We start from the raw sequence: 19699 nt of genomic DNA, 5'->3' as shown, positions 1-19699 counted from the left end.
CGGCCGCTCTGATAGGGAGCAGGCCGCGGCTGACACTACCCCCGTGTGGGCGGTGGAACGTCCCGAGGATGACGTGCGGCGTTCTCGAATCCCGTGTCGCGCTCGCTGCCTCCTCGCTCGTTGGTGCTGAAGGAAACGGGGGAAGCCGCGAGAGGAGGAGGAGGAGGAGGCAAGACGAGCTGCCGCCGACGGAGCAGCAGCAGCACGAGCCAGAGGCAGAACAGGAGCGGCCTGAGGAGGAGGAGGAAGAGGAGGAAAAGGAGGAGGAGGAAGAGGAGCGGCGGCGCCGCCGCCATGGCGGCCCTGGAGCGGCCCGTGCCCAGTCCCGAGGCGTTCCTGGGCCAGCCCTGGGCCGCCTGGGTCCGGGAGGCCGCCCTTCCGCACGCGCACTGCGCCGCCCCCCCGCACAGTAAGGGCACCCGCCAGACGCAGGCCACGGGAGGGAGGGGGAGGCTCCGGCTGCCTTGTCCCCAGAGACACGCGTTCACACAGACACGGATTTCCCAGGGAGGGTGGGAAGGCAGGGGAGGAGGAGGTGGCGGCGGCTTGCATGCCTTGCCCTCCCCCCCTCTCTGCCCCCTTCTCTCATTGCATCGGGGTTGCAGAGAGAGCCACCCACCCCTCCAGCGAGCCACTCGCCCTCTGCCCATGTGTCTTGTTGCCACAGTTCTGCACATCTCTGGATGCACGAGGGGGGGAAGAGGCTGGCTGTCGAGGGGAGGGGCAGGAGAAGGATGCCGTGGTGTGGGTTGTGGGGTGGGGGAGACAGATGTGATATTTCATCAATTGGACCAAGGCCATGCAAGGATGTTGTTGGGTGAGATCTGGGTTTAGGATGGTGAGGTGAAGGAGGATGCTGTTTTCCCAGGTGATGTCTATCTGGAGATGCTCTTCCATGGCAGATGCGGATCATCCTGTCCTTTAAAAAAATGTTGCTGCCTAACACTTCTGAACTCCTTCATTGTGCTCTGTTTCACCTTCCGTGTGCGAATATATTCATGTGCGCATGTTGCTCTCTGCAATATTGGTTTTCTCTGACTTTGTTTCTCTTCTGCAGGTGTAGAGCTAGAAGAGACTGGAAAAGAGGGTGGAAAAAACAGGGAGGTGATGAGGCTTAATAAAGAAGGTAAGGGACAGGGAGCTGACACTTGGGTCTGGACACCCCCCCCCCCTGCAAGTGCAGCTGGCACTTAACAGACTTGTGGATGGTTCGGTTCGATAGAACTATGAATAAGGCTTGTTTGGGCTAAGTATCCACAGGTGACTGCTCAGTGTTAGCTTGATTCCATATTCATATATAGTTGGACTTTCTCTTTAAAAATCCTGTGAGTATAAGAAGAAACCTTAGATCTAAAAAAATGCTGTTCCCAGCTATCATCGTAGGGCTTTTCTTTCTAGCCTCTTGCTAGGCCATTACTGATTTTATTCAGGGCCCATGTTCCAGCATGGAAGTAAAAGTATCAGAACAGCTGCTCACCTGCTTGTAAGAGAGGTATTAAAAAACAAGCACAGCTAATCACCCAGTGTACTTGGAAATACAACTGTTGACTGAGCAATCACAGTTGTCTACTCATTAGATGTCCTTTGGACTTGAAGAAAATAGACTTTTTAAAATAACCCGAGAGTTAAAATGTGGCTCAGGCTATGTTTTCAGTTTTGGGCTTTTATAGGGACAAACAGGTTTATTGCAGAGAAGTATTAAGTGAGTACTTTCTAGAGTTAAGTCATATATACAATAGCTAAATATGAGCTTGATCATTGTTGATCTCTATATAATATTATTATCCATGGAAATGAATTTGTGAACAGATTACAAATGTGCCCGTACTTTTGCTGAAGGAAGGAATTCAGGCAGTTCACATTGACAGATTTGTTTTGAACATTGATTCAGCAGCTGGTGAATGTCTGATTTCATATATGTTGGACAATCTGTGTGGGTTTATGATGCTATGAGCAGGGGTAGACAAACTCCTAGCATGTGCTCTGGGAGATGAATTCTATGCTAGTGAAATTGGACATGCTAATGGCCTGATCTTGTGAACAGCTGTGCAGAGGAGTGGTTCATCAGATCATGTATACATGTCCCCTGGGGCATCATTGGAGACCTGCTCATTTTTGCATGCTGGTGTAGACCTTAGCCTAAGCACTGTTGCAGTACCAGCTGCTGGCTTCTTTGCAATTCTACTGGGCTGTTCAAGAACTTTTTCATGTTGGTGGATGAGCTGAAGTGAGAGAGGAGACCATGATAATTCTTCAGGGGAATCCTGTCAGTGCAATCCTATCATATTTACTCAGAAATAAGTCTCAATCACGTATGCATAGGTTTTGCAGTGTAAGGGCCAGTTTTCCTGATCTGGAGCTAGGAACAGCAGGGCAATGCTGTAATGCTTTTCTATATGCAAAAGATTCTTAAAACTAATTGGGGAAAAAAGGATATCTGTGCTCCAGTTGTTAGTTTATGGTGTAGAATTAGGGATTTTGTTTCTGTAAAAGTAAAGTTAGATTCCTAGAATTGATATCCCTTTATAATTCTTAATACCAGGGCTTTTTGTGTGTGTGGTGGTACTCACTGGTTCTGAGTTGTGGCACCTTTCTTGGGGGCTCTCTCAAGTCCTGAGGGGGGGGGATTGGTGGAAATCGGCGCAGCCTTATATATGACTACTGGTGCTTTAAAAACAAAACAAACACTGCTAATACCATTTTAGGGCAAGGCTTACATTATTGTTTTAATTTAAAATTCCAGTGTACACTTGGGGATAGTTAGAGTTTTTACAATGGAGCTATTGGTACTATATGCTGACAATTTATATGGTGGGGGGGAGGAACAAGCCTTACGATGGCTAGCTGAAATTAAACTTTACTGTCAATGTTGAAAAGTAAAAAAATAGTGCAAATCTTATAGTACTAAATCTTTATTATTTTTGTCACAAGTAGTTTTACATGAAAGGGATCTCCACTGATTTTGTTAGAATTTACTTATGAGGAAACGTAAATGGACTGCTTGGGGGTATTATGATTTTGATCATGAGTAAGTATGTAGAAAGGAAGGCCAAAATTTTGTTTGATTAATGGATTCTATGCCAGTTTGTACGGAGGCCTCTGGTCCAGGAGTGCAAAACAATTGGAAACAGGTGCATGTATGATGATATTAGTGGTAGTTAACGAGTTTTAAGGACCAGCTTTTGTGTGTGTGTGCAGTAGTTACATGTTCGGCTCAGGACATCTTGCTTCTCTAAGTAGTTCTTATTGGTATGATCCACATGATCTGGGAAGTGCATCTTGGGATACTCAGCCATGCTACAAGGCTTGTTTACCTTTTAGATCATGTGCTGCATCAGTGGCTCCCGTATTGCTGCGTGTTGCTTGTGCAACCTTTGTAGCTGTCTTATGGGGAGGAGGGAAATATTCAGGTTTTAAATGCTACTGTTTGGTAAATCCTAATTACAGTGTGCTGTGATGTATATGTGTGCTGAGTTCACTTTTAATACGTGAACAGTTTCATTTATGCATCTTTTAAAGGCCTGGGGTAGAAAATAATTTGTGATAAGAAAAAATCTTTTTTACAGTCTCCTGTCTGTAGTCTTCAGTATTTTGGCACAAGGGGTTGGATCCTACCAGCTTTTTCCACTGGTGTAAGAGTGAAGAGGGGTATTTTGCCCAGTGCTGCTGCTTACTGTAAGCTATGTTGCTTTCCGTTCTCACAGTCTTTGGAAAAGCTAGGGGTCAAAAGGGAACCCTGCTCCTTCTTGCTCCAGTGAAAAAGCGAATAGATTCAACCTTGGTAGCTTGTTAAAATTAATAACTGTCAATCAGTGCTCTAAAGTGCCCAGTTGAGGAATTTGTGAAAAGTTGTTGAAGAAGGAAAAGTATTTGTCAACCTATCCTAAACATTTTGTCATGTGTGATGGTCTTTTTTCTGATGATGTTTTTGTTGGAGCTTTTGAGGCAATCCCATCCCAAGCATTTATTTGCTAATGTAATGCACCCTGAGATAGTGCTTCGAGTGAATTGTATGAGGACAGTATTAGTTATTCTTGTTTGGTTGGTAAGGTTTGCCTTGATCATCTATTTGTTAAAGTCCTTCCTGTCCTTTATCCCTTAGAAGCTCCTGGATCCATTGATCATGAGCAGCATAAATCTAATGTTTGAGGGATCTAAGGACTGAAATAAATCTTGCCACTGACAATGTAGCCTTGGGATCCCTGTCACTTAATAAAAAAGGCATTATTTCAGAGACAGAGGCATTAGATTTATATGTTAAAAGGGGAGGGATATAGCATGATCGAAGTTCCTCATAAAAGTGGCATTCCAAGAGGGCATGAGCGAATGAATCAATAGGGCCAGAAGAGCAAGGACAGGTCCTATCTGGGTATGGTATATTCAAAATCCTGCCCTGCATAACCCTAGAGGGGTTAGCATTCAGTCTAGCTAAACAGACGGCTCTAGAAAGACGAGTTGTCAAATAATAAGTATAAGCAGGCAAACCACGTGGTGGTGGTATTCTGAAGAACTGGGATGAACAAACGCGGCGAGCACGAAAAGTAGTGCTGTTATAATCAAGCTCTTTAATGCGCTTTTTAATTTTGGTGAAAGCTTCCGTTTTCCCAAGATCTGATAACATATTCTGTGAGAAGCCCAACAATGACAATTTCTCATCTAAGATTTTTTTCCATGAGGATTTAAAAGGGTCGTGCTTCAGAGAAGCTAGGAGCCCTTCAGTGCTAAAGTGCACCTTAAGTTGTATCTTAAAGGTTGCCGACCATGCCCTGGCTTCAAGTGACATTTGGCCAAACTCGGAGCGAAGGGTAACACCAGCAACACATCGAGGGGCATTTAAGAGTGTTCGTAAAAACTGAAGCAATGGACGATCTATAGATTCATTGACCACAGTTATCCAAATGGCAACGCCAAAAAGGACAATTGGAATGATTTTTAAGTTGAAAACCTGAATAGCCTCTGAATAGTTGGTCTTTAAAACTGTGAAGTGCTGATTGTACTCCATTGTTTCCATCACTTACCACACTAACCTCCATCAGCAATGTACAGGTTCAGAAGAAGGTTAAGACATAATTAGAAGCACTAACAGCATGGCAGGGAAACTTTGTCTGGTTGTGTTGTGGGTTTTCTTGCACATCACTGCAAAATCAAGCATTGGCTCCTGACCTGGCATCCTGGGACAGCATCTGACATCTTGATCTAACAATACTTATGTAATGCTTTTGAGAATTCAAAATACTTCATATAAATTCATAGTAGCCTTGTAAGGTAGGCCATTACCATTGTCCACATTTCAAGGTGAGCGTAAGAGATACTGGCCTGTGTTTAGCCTCAGTTCAGACATAACACAAAACTGCATTTTGTTTTAACTATGATTAGTTTGTGAAACAAAGATTTGGCTTGCAAATGATAATTCAGATGGTTCAATACTAGTTTCATTGCCTTCACTCTGTGAGGCCGGACATAATGGAGGACATTAACTCATAGGGTCGCCATAGGTTGGAACCTACTTGTTGGCACTTAACACACACGTAACTGTTAATAAACCAACTTCAAACCATGGTTTAGAATGATCCCTGATTGACATAAACTAAACATTTGTTTGTTTGATTTCTATCCCACCCTTTCCTGACCAAAGTCAGGCTCAGGGCGGCTCACAACCAAAAATACAACAAATTAAATACAAGGCATCTTAACAAATACAATATGTTATTCTTAAAATCCTTATTTAAAATTCTAGTTTTATTTAGAAAATTCTAGATAGCACCTTTAAACATTGGTAACAATGACAAGATAACCAATCAAGAAGGAGGGAGAAAAAGGCTGGACAAGGAATAGGGAAGGAAGAAGGTACCAAGAACCACTAAGGGAGTGAGGATAAGGTAGGGAGGGAATATGGTAGGGTAGGTAAACATAGTAGAGTACTCCCATGTTCACGTTATCAAGTGAACCACAGTTTAATTAAACCCGGAACTTGCTGGCTCAGTTCAGATGTCATACAAGAACACGGTTGAGAGGAATTTGGAACCAGGGGCTTCCTTGTTCACATTTGTATCTTTTAGCCAATTTAGGGCCCTCAACACATTGTTAGCCCTTTTTCTTAGACTCTAGAGACCGAGTTCAGGCTTGAGATAGAAATGATAGGTTGTCTGTAGCTGCTCCAGTAGCGTAAAGAGTAATTTGAATTGTATCTCATCAAAAGATATAAAGGAGGATATAAGGCACTTTGGATCCCTTTTGGGGAGAAATGTGGGGTATAAATGAAATAAAATTGCATTTAATGAAAAACCAGTGCTTAATAAAAAATATAGTACAGTATTTTTTCCTCCAAAGTAGTATCTTGGATTTGTATTTTTTAATAGAAGGATCACCCATGTACTTTGGTATACTAAAATAGAAACATGCAGGGGGTTATCTAAGTAAGGTTTTTTGGCAGGCAACAACAGAGGAGGTTTCAACAGCTATTCATTCATAATCAAAACCCCTGGCTGGTACAAAAAAACAGCCAGACAGCATTTGTCATGTCATGTACCCTTAATGCAGTTACTGCTGCAAACAAACAGCATGATATCAACACTGGATCAATTACGCTAGTGTTATAACTGGTAGGAGGCAGAACAGGAACCCACATTCAGGGCTTTTCATAACCTCACTTGGTATCATTGGGCAATCTAACTTCCGGTGCTGGCTCTTCATCTGCAATATGGAGTCTTGCAGCCCTACCTTACACAATTGCTTTAAGGGTGAGTGATGAAGAGTGTCGGCAAAATGCTTTCACTAGTGTTCTGAGCTTATTTAACATGGGGCATCCTTGTGTTCTGGTATGCTTCTTAGAGCAAGGATGCAGTAGCATGACTGACCTGAATGTAAGGGCTAGCCCTGTATTTGGAGTGCTTTACTTAAGGAATTTTTAAAACTTCGCCTTGGCACTGTTACGAAATCTCTCTCTGGAAGGGCAGAAACTCACTTTTGGTGCAGCTGAATGTATAGCCTCTATGGCAGGGGTGTCAAACATAAGGCCTGAAGGCCGGATCCGGCCCCTTGAGACCTCTTATCTGGCCAGCCAAGGCAGGCCCCCCCCCCACTCTCAATCTGGGCTGGCGAGGCATGGCCCGACCACGTGACATTATGTCATATCCGGCCCTCGTAACAATTGAGTTTGATACCCCTGCTCTGTGGGCTTTAAGACTGGAAGGGCTTGATTAAACATCTTTTTATATAGCACATTTCTTACCTACCTTGTTAACAGTGCTGTTGCCTGTTAACTAACTCTGTGCTCAGTAATTATAATGGTATATTGAAGACTGGATTTTCAGGGGAACAGATGCAGACTTTGACTGCTTTGTTGTTGCTTGGAAAAATTAGACAAGCGACAGCCCAGACTTGCCTGCCTACTCTGTTTGGAATCGGTGTTTTGTAGTGAGGATGGAGGCAGGGTAAGGTGAGAGAAAGCAAAACATAGACAGTGCCTCTTAGGAATGAATTCAAAATTCTCATTTCAGCACTGGAAGGGATTGGGGAGAGGGCTGATAGCTCTTAGTGCTTGCCAGAAAAAAGTTTTACAGTTTGAAATTGTAACGAAATTGTAACAATGTAGTGGGGGTGGATCCTGCTCCCCCTCCTGCCATTCCACTGAGCAAAGTTGGAAGCCTTCTCCCAATGGAAGGTACATTTAAGTTGGAGGAAGACTCCATGGAGTATGTTTGGATCTACCCAATATCTCAAAGAATAAAAAAGATTTTTTAAAAATTAAGACTTCTGCTTAAACAAATAGGCTTGTATTTATTTTTCGGTGACCATTGCTGTAAGATCAGTTTTTTTTGTTTTTTAACCCTAATGAATGACCAACTTGTTCAAGCTTGAAGTGCGAGCTTGGAAATAGGAAGCTATACCATGTATAGGTATAGTGATGAGTGAAACTGATTAAGTCATTTTTTTTTTACAGTCCCTAACTGTAATAGGCCATACCTGTCGGTGTTTTTGAGTCTGTCCCACTATCTTTTCTGTTGCTGTACAATAAGCCTGCATGACCTTTTGGAACCTACTGTTACCACACCCCTACAAACATGTGAACATACATTCTCATTAACATGGGGATTTACCTTGCATGTTTGTGTGCAGAAAACTGGGATCAGAGAAATCATTTGTAAGGCAACAGGGATACTTATGTGTGTATTTAGTGATACAGGGGTACACACCTTTGGGATTAATGGCATTCTATTATTTAAAAACAAACAAACTACACACACACAATTTGACACTAAGGCAAGGAGAAATAAGTTGAAAGGGGGATAATGGCATCTGCTCCTTTGGCCATTTTATGTAAACGTTAGAAATAGCAAAACTTTCAATTATTTGGATTAGGTTTTTTTCATGTTATTGTAGCATCTCATTTTGTGTGATTGTATGCAGTCCTTCAGCCCTGTTTGGGCAAAGTCAGTGAATTTTAACATTCATATTAAGGGTTGCTTGCAATCATGCACCCTGCCATGTTTGCATAAATGGTGATTTAAAAAAGAAGAATGAACACTTATGTTCTGGAAGAGCCAGTTTACTTAACTGATAAGGAAGCAGAAAAAGTCTCTGAATATCTTGTTGCTATTAACCACTATAAGAACTTTATGTGTTTCTCTTAGCTTAGTGTTGCATGTAGCAATTATTTATACCCTCTTAAAGGAAAGCATGAAATCTGAGAAACTGTATAGTTTTTAGATAATTTTATTTATTGCATGAAGTGATTAAGTTCCTTGAATGTAACTATGAAATATCTATTAAGTTATGACAATGAAATACTTCAGAATTTGCTGGTAAAAAGTAAACGTAGCTTTACATTGGGTTCTGCTTTACAGTGAAGGAATATAGCATATCTGTACTCTGCTGCTTTGGTTTTGATGCTTAGACATTAAAGACAAGCACGTTGACTATAGATGGAAACCACATCTCCACTGAATCTGCAAAGCATGTTGGATCTGCTTGTTCTACTTTTTTTTCAGTAAAATGGAAAAAGCCAAAAGAGTCTCTTGGCACCTTAAAGACGAAGGGGTTTGTTGAAGCATAAGCTTTTGTGGCCTTGATCACAGGCATGAATTCTTAGCAGCTATATAAATATGCACACAGAGAAGGTGAAAAAAAACTGAGCAGGGGTTTTAATAGGGCATGAAATGCAGGTGGTAAAATCTGTCACATTTCTGTGCAACAGTTTACAGAATAGACAGAGTGACCATTCACAATTGCAGTAATTGGTGACAATGCAGTTAACTTAGGTACATTAAGCACTTTAATATTTGTGGTAGCTAAGAAAGTTGTGGCCTCTGTTTCAGCTCTAGTTAATTAAATTATACATATTAATCAATTCAGATCCAGTCGTTTCTTGCTGGAGTCTGTCACTGGTTGTTGTTTTTTTAAGTGACTTGCAGGTCAGCAATAGAGAGGGCCAGAGAGTGTTCTCCCCGTTTCCTGATGTTGTCATTTTTTATGTCAGCCTTGTGCCTGTCACTTCTTTTGCGAGGAGACTGACCTGTTTGTCCTGTGCAGATTACAAAAGGGCCTAGTTGGCTTCTGTCACATTGGCAGATGAAGGAACCCCCTGATGGTTCAGCGGATGGTGTTAGGTCCTGTAACGACATTGCCTGAGTGCATACGGGGATGGACTTAGCATCTGGGTTTGTTACACACGTTGGTCCCTGGGCTCGTGTGAATGCCTGAAACTTTCCTACACTGAGTCAAACCACTGACCTCTCTCAAGATCATTCTTGTCGATGCTGATTGGCTGCAGCTCTCCAGAGTCTCAGGCAGAGGTCTTTCCCCCCACACTACCTGATTCCCCCCTTAAATTGAAGATACTGGGGCTTGAACCTGAGACCTTCTGCACGCAAAGCCATTTCTCTCCCTTAGAACCATGATCCCTTCCCTATATGTGTCTTTTAGATAATCTGTAGTTGTTGCTGACAAAATTGGTTCAGCAATGCCTGCAAATGAATCCCTTGTCAGTTTCTAATTGTGTATGGTACACTGTACAGTTCTGAAAGTAAAATCTTGCATTTCTCATTCATGTAGTACGTTTTTTATCCTGCCCTTCTTCTACTGACCTCAGAGTCATGTATATGGTTCTCCCCTCCTTTTTTTTTAACCTTGCAGTAAACCCTGTGAGTTAAGATAGGCTGAGAAAGAGTGACAAGCTCAGGGTCAGAGCTTTGTGGCTTGAGTGGGGATTTGAACCTGGGTCTCCCAGATTCCAGTCTGACATTCTAACGACTACACCGTGTTGGCTTGTGATTAGCAGCGCACTCTGTATTAGCAAAGCAGAACATCTATGTGTATATGTGCTAGGATCATAAACAGAGAAGAGGGCAGAGTAGGAAATTCCTTCTACTGATGGTAGAGACCCCCTACCTTTGCAGGAAAAAAACAGCTCATGTGTTAGATAACAGTCCTTGCTGCCTCCATCCTCTCAAACTGGTGGCGGCTTTTGGCGACATAAATGTGGTATATTTATCTGTACTTCCAGGTAATATTCGAGTAGCAGAGTTCAGGACACAGGTGCTAATCTTGAGCAGAGATTGGGCGGTTAAGGCTGAACCCTCCTTTTACATTCTGAAGTAGCTTATGGGGCAGAATGACCTTGGTGCAAAGACAAGGCAGCATTTGTGGACTCAGATCTCTCTTGCTGCCTTTGAGATGAAGACAAGCTGGGCCTTCCTTTGACCTTTGCAATGATGGCAGGTTTGGAATAGAGAAATCGTTTTAGAGTCTCTTGGCCTGCTTTCTGCCCAAACACCTGGGTTAGGGGTGAAGGAAGGGAAGCCTCAAAATAGTTGTTCGTGGGTGGTGTTTGGAAACTGCAAGGAAAATGAATGTGGAGAAGATGCTTTTTGTTTTGTTTTCCTCAGTAGCTTAACTTTCCATGAATTTCTGGAGACCCTTCTTAGCCTGTTTTTGTGACTGACTTCCATTTACACGTGATTTTGGAGTGGCATGAGAAGAAAGTGGTAACTTCAAGTGTTTAAGGTTTGGATGATGATTTAACTAGGCAAGGTGTTGCTGGTGAGTTCAACCCCTGAATATTAGTCAAAGTTACAAGTGATGTTCTAAAAATATTGGATGTGGTGCTGTAAGAGAACGAGCTGGTAAATTAAAAAAAATCATGTTGTGTTTTAAACAAAGAAATGTGAAATACTTGGGAGAAAGGTAAAGTGATGTTGTGGCATTATAATCTGTTAACCTTCTCCTCCAGTTGTAATTTTATTTTGAACTATTTAGAGATGCCCTCCTCTTACAGTGAAATGTAACTTACAGAAACTTACAAACATTTCTAAGATGATTCTGAGTTAGTATGTAAGCAGGCCAACTTCTTGACATAGCATCATTCTTGTGTTTGCTGCTGTGGCTGAAAAAAGGGTAAGGACCACGGTACTGCTGAGCACTGGAAGAAAAGGTGAAAATGAGAGCCTGATTGAAGTGGCTATAAGGCCACCCTTCTACTACACCTTTTGCAAAGGTAACCCCCTCTTGAAAACTACATTTGTAAATACAACCAGGAGTAAGTCCCAGTTAACTTGGCGGGACCTTTCTTAGTAAATGTCAAGTGCTGATATTTCCTTGGCCTGCTAAAGTTTAACTATGTCAAATAGTAAGCAAGAAATTGTTGTCTAGAATTTGGTTGGATCCTTCCCTGTCCTAGCTGTGGGAAATCTGATTGGTTGTAGGTGCTTCCATTCCTGTATTAATGAACATGATTAATACTTTTGGCGATTTGTCTGGATGTTTGATTACCTGGACAAAATCGGAGTTGAAAGACAATAGTATGAAGTTTGCTGATAGACATTTTTGGTGGTATCCAGATGTCATTACTTGTTTCCTAGAGATATTAAGAACATAATTATGCTAAATGTTAACAATTTATGTGAGGTTCCTTATCACCTCGGATTTCTTTAAAGAGGATGCATCTCTCATTTAAAGAGGGAGGATTTGGTTTTCCTGGTTTTAGTTTATATCATCAGACATGTCTGTTTGTTAACTTAACTGATTTATTGGTATTGCTCCTCTCAGTTGGACTATCCATCTTGGGCTATTTTGGAGGCTTCTTGTCTGGTGCCCCTCTTTAAATGGAATGCATTAGGGTCTATTCGTGCTTAAATAGATCCTGTTCATTCTGCAGTTACATAATTATGGTATATAGTGTCACAATATTATCAATTTAACTCATTTTCAAATGCTAAATTAACACTATGGGCTTATCCAGATTTAAAAATTGGGAAAATTATTTTATGAAAAGATAGGGGGATTTTTTACTTAGGACCAGTTAACAGACTATGACGGTGGGTTTTTGTTATTTTCTCAGCTGAGGTCTAGATATGACCTGTCAACCTTTGTTGAATGGCAATATTTACAACTGCAACATCTGTTGGTATCTAAATATGGCCCTGAAGTACAAAGTGTTTCAGAATCTCCTCTACTCTTAGAAACTCTAATTGAATCAATACAGAAAATGAAACCTACTATATTAATAAATATTTGATGTCGATAATAAATGTGATGGACCCTCCATGCCAGTAGACAAAAATGAACCCTCCATGCCTTTACTGTTGATGAAAGACTTACAACTCTGGAAAGATAAATGCCCACCTCCAGTAATCCAATGGATTGAGGACTTTACAGCCTTATCAGTATTTGAACATATTGCATATAGGTGACAGTTGTGCATGGACATATTTTTAGATATTTGGAAACCTTTTATAGATGCTTATCTGTAGCCTTGCCACCATTGTTATTTATATTTTGATATTTTTTTAAAAAAATATCTGTTTGGGTGTTTGATTTATACTAAACATTTTAAAGAAAAAATAACTGTCCACTTTCCAGGTTTCCCCCTCCTTGGCATGCTGATTCTCAAACCTGGTTTACTATGACCTTTTCTGAAAGAATGCATAGATGCATGCTACCGTGCCATCCAGGCAGAAAGGTGTGCATTTTGAAAGGTCCTGTCCACATTGGTGCATTTTCCTTATGTTAGCCCACACCACCACCATTTTCTCCACTGTGCCACTGGAGGGATTTTGGGTTTTTTTTTTAAAGTCTTAAATACAGCACTAAAATGCTATAACAATTACCAAGTTGGTGGTGCAGTGGAGAAAAATTCAAGACAAGTGGTGGGTGACAGAGGAAAGCGTGCCGCAGTCTCCTGTGAGAATGCCTCTGCATTCACAGCAGCTATGTATGCAGAACATTCTGTTCTACTGTTTGGTGGAGTGTTTCAATTAGTAGGTGGTTTCTTGTAATGCACAGTTGATGGTGTTTGTTGTGATTATTTCTGCCCTGGCAAAAATTATCCTTTGCCCCAACTTAAGGTTCACTGTTCACAATGCAGCCCTCATATGGTTTGACACTTCTAATATGTCTTGTTTGACAGTATGAAAATATTCCTAGCAGCAGCTTAAAGAAAAACCTTGTGGAAGGATATAGTATATGTGGTAAGCATACTGCCCAGAGCAGCTGTCACACAAAGAGAGATTTTGAACAGCTCTCACATTTGTATTTTTAGTATCTTCAGGATCTTTTCTCCCAATCGTCTCTAAAGAGTTCAGGGCGGTGCATGTGGTTTTCCCATCACCCCTTTTCTCCTCACGACATCTCTGTGAGGCTGGTTAGGTGGAGAGTGTGTAACTGGCCCAAGGTCACCCAGCAAGCTTCTGTGGCAGAGTGGGGATTTGAACTTCGATCTCTTGGATCGTAGTCTGACAGTCTAAACACCACACTGGTTGTCTGGCAGCTCTATGTCATGAACTGATCATAACTAGGATCTTCTATTTGTACAATGTACAGTTGTTTGGAAGACAGGAGCTCAGAAGTCTTAATTTAATTTTCAGGTTGTTTAAGACAGAAGATTCAGAACTGTGTTTGGGTCTGTCAGTCAACAGCGTTACTCATTCAACTGACCTTGTGAACAGTTCCAAACATTATTAGTCTGTTGCAGCTGAACTTTCATGTTCCAGAGTTCAGTTCCTTGGTGGGTTCTGGCTCATGAAAACGTATGCTACAATTCATTTATAGTCTCATGGCGCCACTGAATTCTGTGCTATTCTGGCTGATATAAGAGTACATTTAATTGGATAGAAGGTAGATACACATCAATTTCGGAAGCCAATGTTGAAGTCCTATACATCTGACACAGATTTACTATGTGGCCTTCACAAAATCAAGTCTGTAAAATGATGGCAAAGTGACTTTCCAGGGTTGCTGTGAGGTCAAACTCAGTGAACTATTTCATACTCTTAAGTATTACTATAGTAGTACTTTTACCTTACTATTTACTTTTTGAATGTACATGCACACACTTTAAGTTGGTTGCATTAATATAACTTTTTTTCAAGGTATAAAAGGTATTCCAGTCAAGCCAGAGTCTTGAGCTTTTATCACCAAACAAGGCTGTAAGGATGCTAAAATCCAGGCCTAAAGTATCATACAACATTCTTCAGCAGGCTGTTTTTTCAGGATTCTTAATTTATGCAGAACTGAAAATGTTGCTTATGCTTCCCTGGGCAGCTGAACCCTAGATGTGCCTGTATTGCTAAGAATTACATATCTTAGATGAATTCTTAATTTGCAGGTGCCAGTGGGGAGAGCTGGGGGGTCCCTCCCTTCTGTGCAGCCACTGCCTTATTTGTCTTTCCATCTCAGGTGCTTGCTTGGGGTGTTTATTGTTGTGCTGTCTAAGTGCTTCACTGGGTTTAATCTCTCTGTCTTGTTTACTCTGTGAATGGTTGCTTCTGAGGTAATTTCCTGGGCAGTGATTTCTGAAGAGCTTGACGGGTGTCTAGTGGTTTGAACTTTGCTTGAATATAAGGCTACTTCCTCATGAGTAAATGGTGCACTTGAGCCCTGAAGCAAATATGTAGTAACCCTTGTGAAGTTGATTCTTCACTTTGATTAAAGATGGTAACCCCTGGAATCATCCCCAGAATTATAAAAAGAAGTAAAGTATGAGACTCAAATATTTAACAGACACGTTTATTCTTATTCCTTCATGGTAGATTTAGTGGAGGAATGATAATCTAAATGCTGACTTTTTTCTGCTGTTTCCCTTCCTCATGATCGGTTCTTCTTATCACATATGTAGCATGATCATTAACATGGAATACTGTAATTATTTTTTTCATTTTATAAATTAATCCTATCTAAAAAATAAAACAAAGAAATTAACCATACCATCACAGACATTTAATTATGATATTGAAATTGCTAATAATTAATTAGAAAAAAGTTGAGCAGTTGTACAAGTCAGTAGTCAAATGCAACTCCTTCCTCCAAAAATCATTAAAAGGTTTCCAAGGTTCTGAAAAATAAAGTTTTTTTCCAGCTCTCACCCTAATTTTGAAACTTTTGGCATCTCCCACACTTGGGCATCCAAAATTTTGTATGTGGTGATATAGCTTTTTCCCAACCTTTTGCGTATAGCATTTTAGCTAAAGATTTTTATGTCTTCATGAACTGTTCTTGTGGGCTGAAATTCTGAGGGAGTGATGCATGATAAGTTGTAATAGCATGTGAGGAGTTAACAACTTTGCCTTTGTTTAGGTGAAGACTATAAAGGGGATTGCTGGTGGTACAAAGGAAGAGTGCCCCTGGGAAAGCGGTGATGCTTAACCACTGCTGTGATGGAAGAATTGACTGGCTGGGCGCGAGAGAAGTTTTTTGTCTTACTCCTTCAGTTTGGTCACATTGCCTCTTTGTATTTTTAAAATAGATATATAAGGGGTTGTTCTCTGTTCTACTGTTGCTGTTTTCTGAACTTGGTACGGAGGGAGATTGAGGAAGAGCAGCCATTGGCACATGATATGGGAACTAATTTGTACAAATGAAACATTTAAAGAATCCTTGGGAGAAGGGTCCCTGAGCATGTGTTCAATATTGTTTTTCTGTTTTGTTTGCCATTTGCACAGATTTCGTAGTGTTGTATTTACAGTTTGGGATTTTTCTAGTGGGAAAAATTCTAAGGCTTTGGTAATGTTAAGCAATATAAATTGGATCTATAGAAATAGGCTGACGGGCAATACTTTTGAAATAAATCATCAGTGGCCTTTGTTTAAGATGGACACTGAAAGTAATTAATTTTTTGTTTGTCATAAACAATGGCTTGGATCTATTTATGTGTCACCAGAAACATAAATGACTTAGTGCAAGTTATTGTTCCACTTGTGCAAGTTATTGTGCAACACCTAGAACTTTCCTATCTATATATTATCGTGCCCAGAAATTGGTTGCATGAGAATCTTGTATAAATAGAGACACAAATGGGGGTTCGATATGTTTGACCCAGTGCAAACAGCTTCCTCAGTCTCTTTCTTGTGTTTCCTCTTGTGTGAGAGCTATAGCACTAATGGAAATTCCGCACTGGATCCAGCCCTGGATCAGAGACACTGCAGTGGACCCCCATCTAGGGTAAGCAGCCTCCCCCCATCACTTAAGAGTTACCTCTCCTATGATCCCTAATCCACCTTCCCAGGGAATCTGCTGTAGCCTGGGAGTGCAGTGCAGATGATGGGTTAAGATTGTGCAAGGGGGACCTTCCTTGCAATTCCCATTATTTATCTCAAAAGTATTGCCCCCTTCTCAGCCTATTTCTGTAGATTCCATTTTGTTTCTGAACTTTGTGATGAATGTAGTAGTACTTGTGAATGTGCACAAATGAGGCACAACTTTAAAAAGACCTTTGTTGGCATTCATGTTGAAGAACTTTCAGAGCTACTAATCTCATTCTTGGTATGGCTTGGTTTTGGTGTAGCCATTGTGATGTAGTGGTTATACCAGGACCTGAGTTCAAATCCATGCTCAGCCATAGAACTCATTGGGTGACTCTGGGCAGTCTCTCACCCAGAGTAATGGTTCTAAATATGAAACTGAATGGTTTTGGCAATTAAATTAACACCCCTTCTGCTAGAAAATGCCTGCAGTATGCACCCCATTGAATGTCACTGCGCTGGCCACAGAGGCAGTTGTAACAGCGGCAGTGTGGAGCGGGGTAGCAACAGTGGCTTCTGCTGGCAACTTTCTTTTTTTTTAAATTTTATTATTATTTTGAGGGGTACAAAAAGGAAAAAAGGGAGAAGGTAAATCATTCAATATATAAAAACAACATTACAATTTCCATTAGAAAATAAGCTCAGTCGTATACAACCAAAATATCAGTCAAGTACCATACTGTTTATCTAAATAGAAAATAATTATGAAAGTAAAAATATCATTCATTTGTCTAACTATTATCCTTTTAAGAAAAGTATTGCCTGTTCTATATTTTAGACTAGTCAGTACGTCATCCATTCACTTAACTAGAAATCATATAAGTATAAAATGACTCCCACTTTTCGTCAAATTGTTCTGTAGATTCATTAAGCTTTGGATTTAAAGCAAAAGTCATTTTAGCCATACTGGCGTACTCTAAAAGTTTTTCTTTCCATTCTTCAATTTCGGGAATGTGCGTTTGTTTCCAAGTTCTTGCCAGAACCGTTCTGGCTGCTGTTGTGGCATACTTAAAAACATCATGAAATTTCAAAGGCAAGTTTGGTGGCACCATACTAAGTAAGTAATATTTGGGATCTCGTGTTATCTTCGTTTTTAATATCATCTGAAGTTCCTGCTGGCAACTTTCTGCATCACAGTATGAGTACACTGAGCAGCAATGCCAGGCTGCTGGTTCTTGGAGTGGGGCCACAAGGACCCCAGATGACATCAGTGTTCCAGGTTGAAAAGAAAAATCCAGGAACTGAGCTCTGGCCCATTCTGGTTCAGCTATATCCCTGCTTTTGGAGTGGAGGAAAATGATGGGGCATGCCAAGTTTTGCACAGTTGCTGTGGGTTGCCTGTGTCATTTGGTAGATCAGCTGGTGAAATTTAGGGGATTGTTGGTATTATTTTGGTATGTCTTTGGCCTTGTCTTCACTGCAGTGGTGAACTTGTATCTTGATAGTGCCATTTCAGACTGCAGGCAAGAGCTCATGTTTGGTGAAGCATCCTAATGGGGGCAGGGCAGATTTTTACACACCCAGAGCTGGCACATGAGGGAGAAGGTGAGTCTGGATCCCTACTTTCAGGCATGCAGCTGGGAATTTTTCTTTGGAAGCTCACTCAATTTGTGACCTCTCTCTTGCATTTTGAAATCATACAGCCCTGAAATAGGGTTATCACCTCAAGCATGAATTAGGCTTTAATCTCAGAAAGTGAAATCTGTCTACAGTTCATCAGGAGCAGTAGGTTTGATTGCTAAATTCCAGATATCCCTCTTTTTAGCAGCTCTTTCCACTTTTCTGGGCTGCTGAAGAAATCCTGGAGCCAGTTCAGGGTGCTAGTGTGTGTGTGTGTGTGTGTGTGTAAAGTGCCTTCAAGTCGTAGCCGACTTATGGCGACCCCTTTCGGGGTTTTCATGGCAAGAGACTAACAGAGGTGGTTTGCCAATGCCTTCCTCTGCACAGCAACCCTGGTATTCCTTGGTCTCCCATCCAAATACTAACCAGGGCTGACCCTGCTTAGCTTCTGAGATCAGGTCAGGGCCAGGGTGCTAATACTTCTGTCAAAATGACTAGCTCATTTGAGGCTGCTTCTGAAAATAGCTGAAGGGACTGGTAACTTTGGGATGTAATGGGGGAAACCTGTCTGCAGGTTGTTGAAAAAAAATCTCACATTTGGTAAGCTAACAGACGAGCCAACAAAAGGGAACACGAGAATAAGCGGATTGAAAGCATGTAATAATACTTTTCTTTTTTAATTCTCTCCTGCATTACACCCTGTATATAGTTCTTCTTGAGGTCCTTAAAAGAGATGCAATACACCAATAAGGCCAATTTCATCTGTGGCAAAACTCAGCAAGTGGGTTAAGTGATAAATTTTCTATTTATTTGCATGTATACCCCACGTTTCTCCACAACGAGGTCCTAGAGGGGCTTACATAATTGTCCTCTTCTCTGCTCTTATCGTCCCAACAACACTGTCAGGTGGGTTCAACTGAGTGTGTGTGACCTGGCCTGTCACCTAGCGGGTTTTCATGGGAGAGTGGGGATTTGAAGTTGGGTCTTCCAGATCCTAGTCTAACCACTACACCACACTGGTTTTAAGCTGTGATGATGGTGACATCCTAAAGTTTAGATGGGATGAATATCCTTTCTAGGACTAGATGTTTTGAGCCTCCTCTTCAGGCTGTGGAGTTCTGTGAAAGGAGTTCTTGAGTGATGGCCAGGAGGAAGTTCATCTTTTCCTAGAAAATGTGAACCATTCCTAATCTTAACTATTACTTGAATTGTTCTTGATTTACTTTGCAGCTTTTCTTTCCCAAGTGAAATTTCATCGTAGCTACATGGGTGAAGCAATCTTATTAATCTGAACACACGTGTTCCTTCACACCATTTTGGTGGTTCGTTGCAGAATGGCGTTTGTGATGGAAATAGATTTGCTGTGCAGTATAATTGAATGGATACATCTTTCAGTTTGATAGTTTTCTTCTTTCCAAACAAACCTTCATTTATCACAATATACGGTATTTCAGTAGAGATCATTTCTCTCTCACAGTCACAAGTTGATGCTTTTCTAAGCCCTCTTACACTTGTAGAAAGTACTTTATTAATACAAGACTGGATTTAATTAGACCCCAGTTAAATTGTAATTTGAAAATGGAGCGTGTCACATCCAGGATACTGTTGATATAAATAACTTTAAT

General features: G+C 41.1%; 1 protein-coding gene across 1 annotated transcript in view; it reads left to right on the top strand.

The window, feature by feature from the left end:
* The first annotated feature begins 244 nt into the window (after positions 1-244).
* Positions 245-19699, top strand: part of ATXN7L1 (ataxin 7 like 1) — a 74252-nt gene continuing 54797 nt past the window's right edge. The window contains exons 1-2 of the mRNA XM_056846476.1: positions 245-409; positions 1058-1126. Coding sequence (XP_056702454.1) covers positions 295-409; positions 1058-1126 — 184 coding nt within the window. The 5' untranslated portion in view covers positions 245-294. The remainder of the gene's footprint in view (positions 410-1057; positions 1127-19699) is intronic.

Source organism: Euleptes europaea, chromosome 3, assembly GCF_029931775.1.
Source record: "Euleptes europaea isolate rEulEur1 chromosome 3, rEulEur1.hap1, whole genome shotgun sequence".
Taxonomy (NCBI): domain Eukaryota; kingdom Metazoa; phylum Chordata; class Lepidosauria; order Squamata; family Sphaerodactylidae; genus Euleptes; species Euleptes europaea.
The sequence above is the reverse complement of the archived record's forward strand: the minus strand, read 5'-3'. Positions and strand labels throughout refer to the sequence as shown.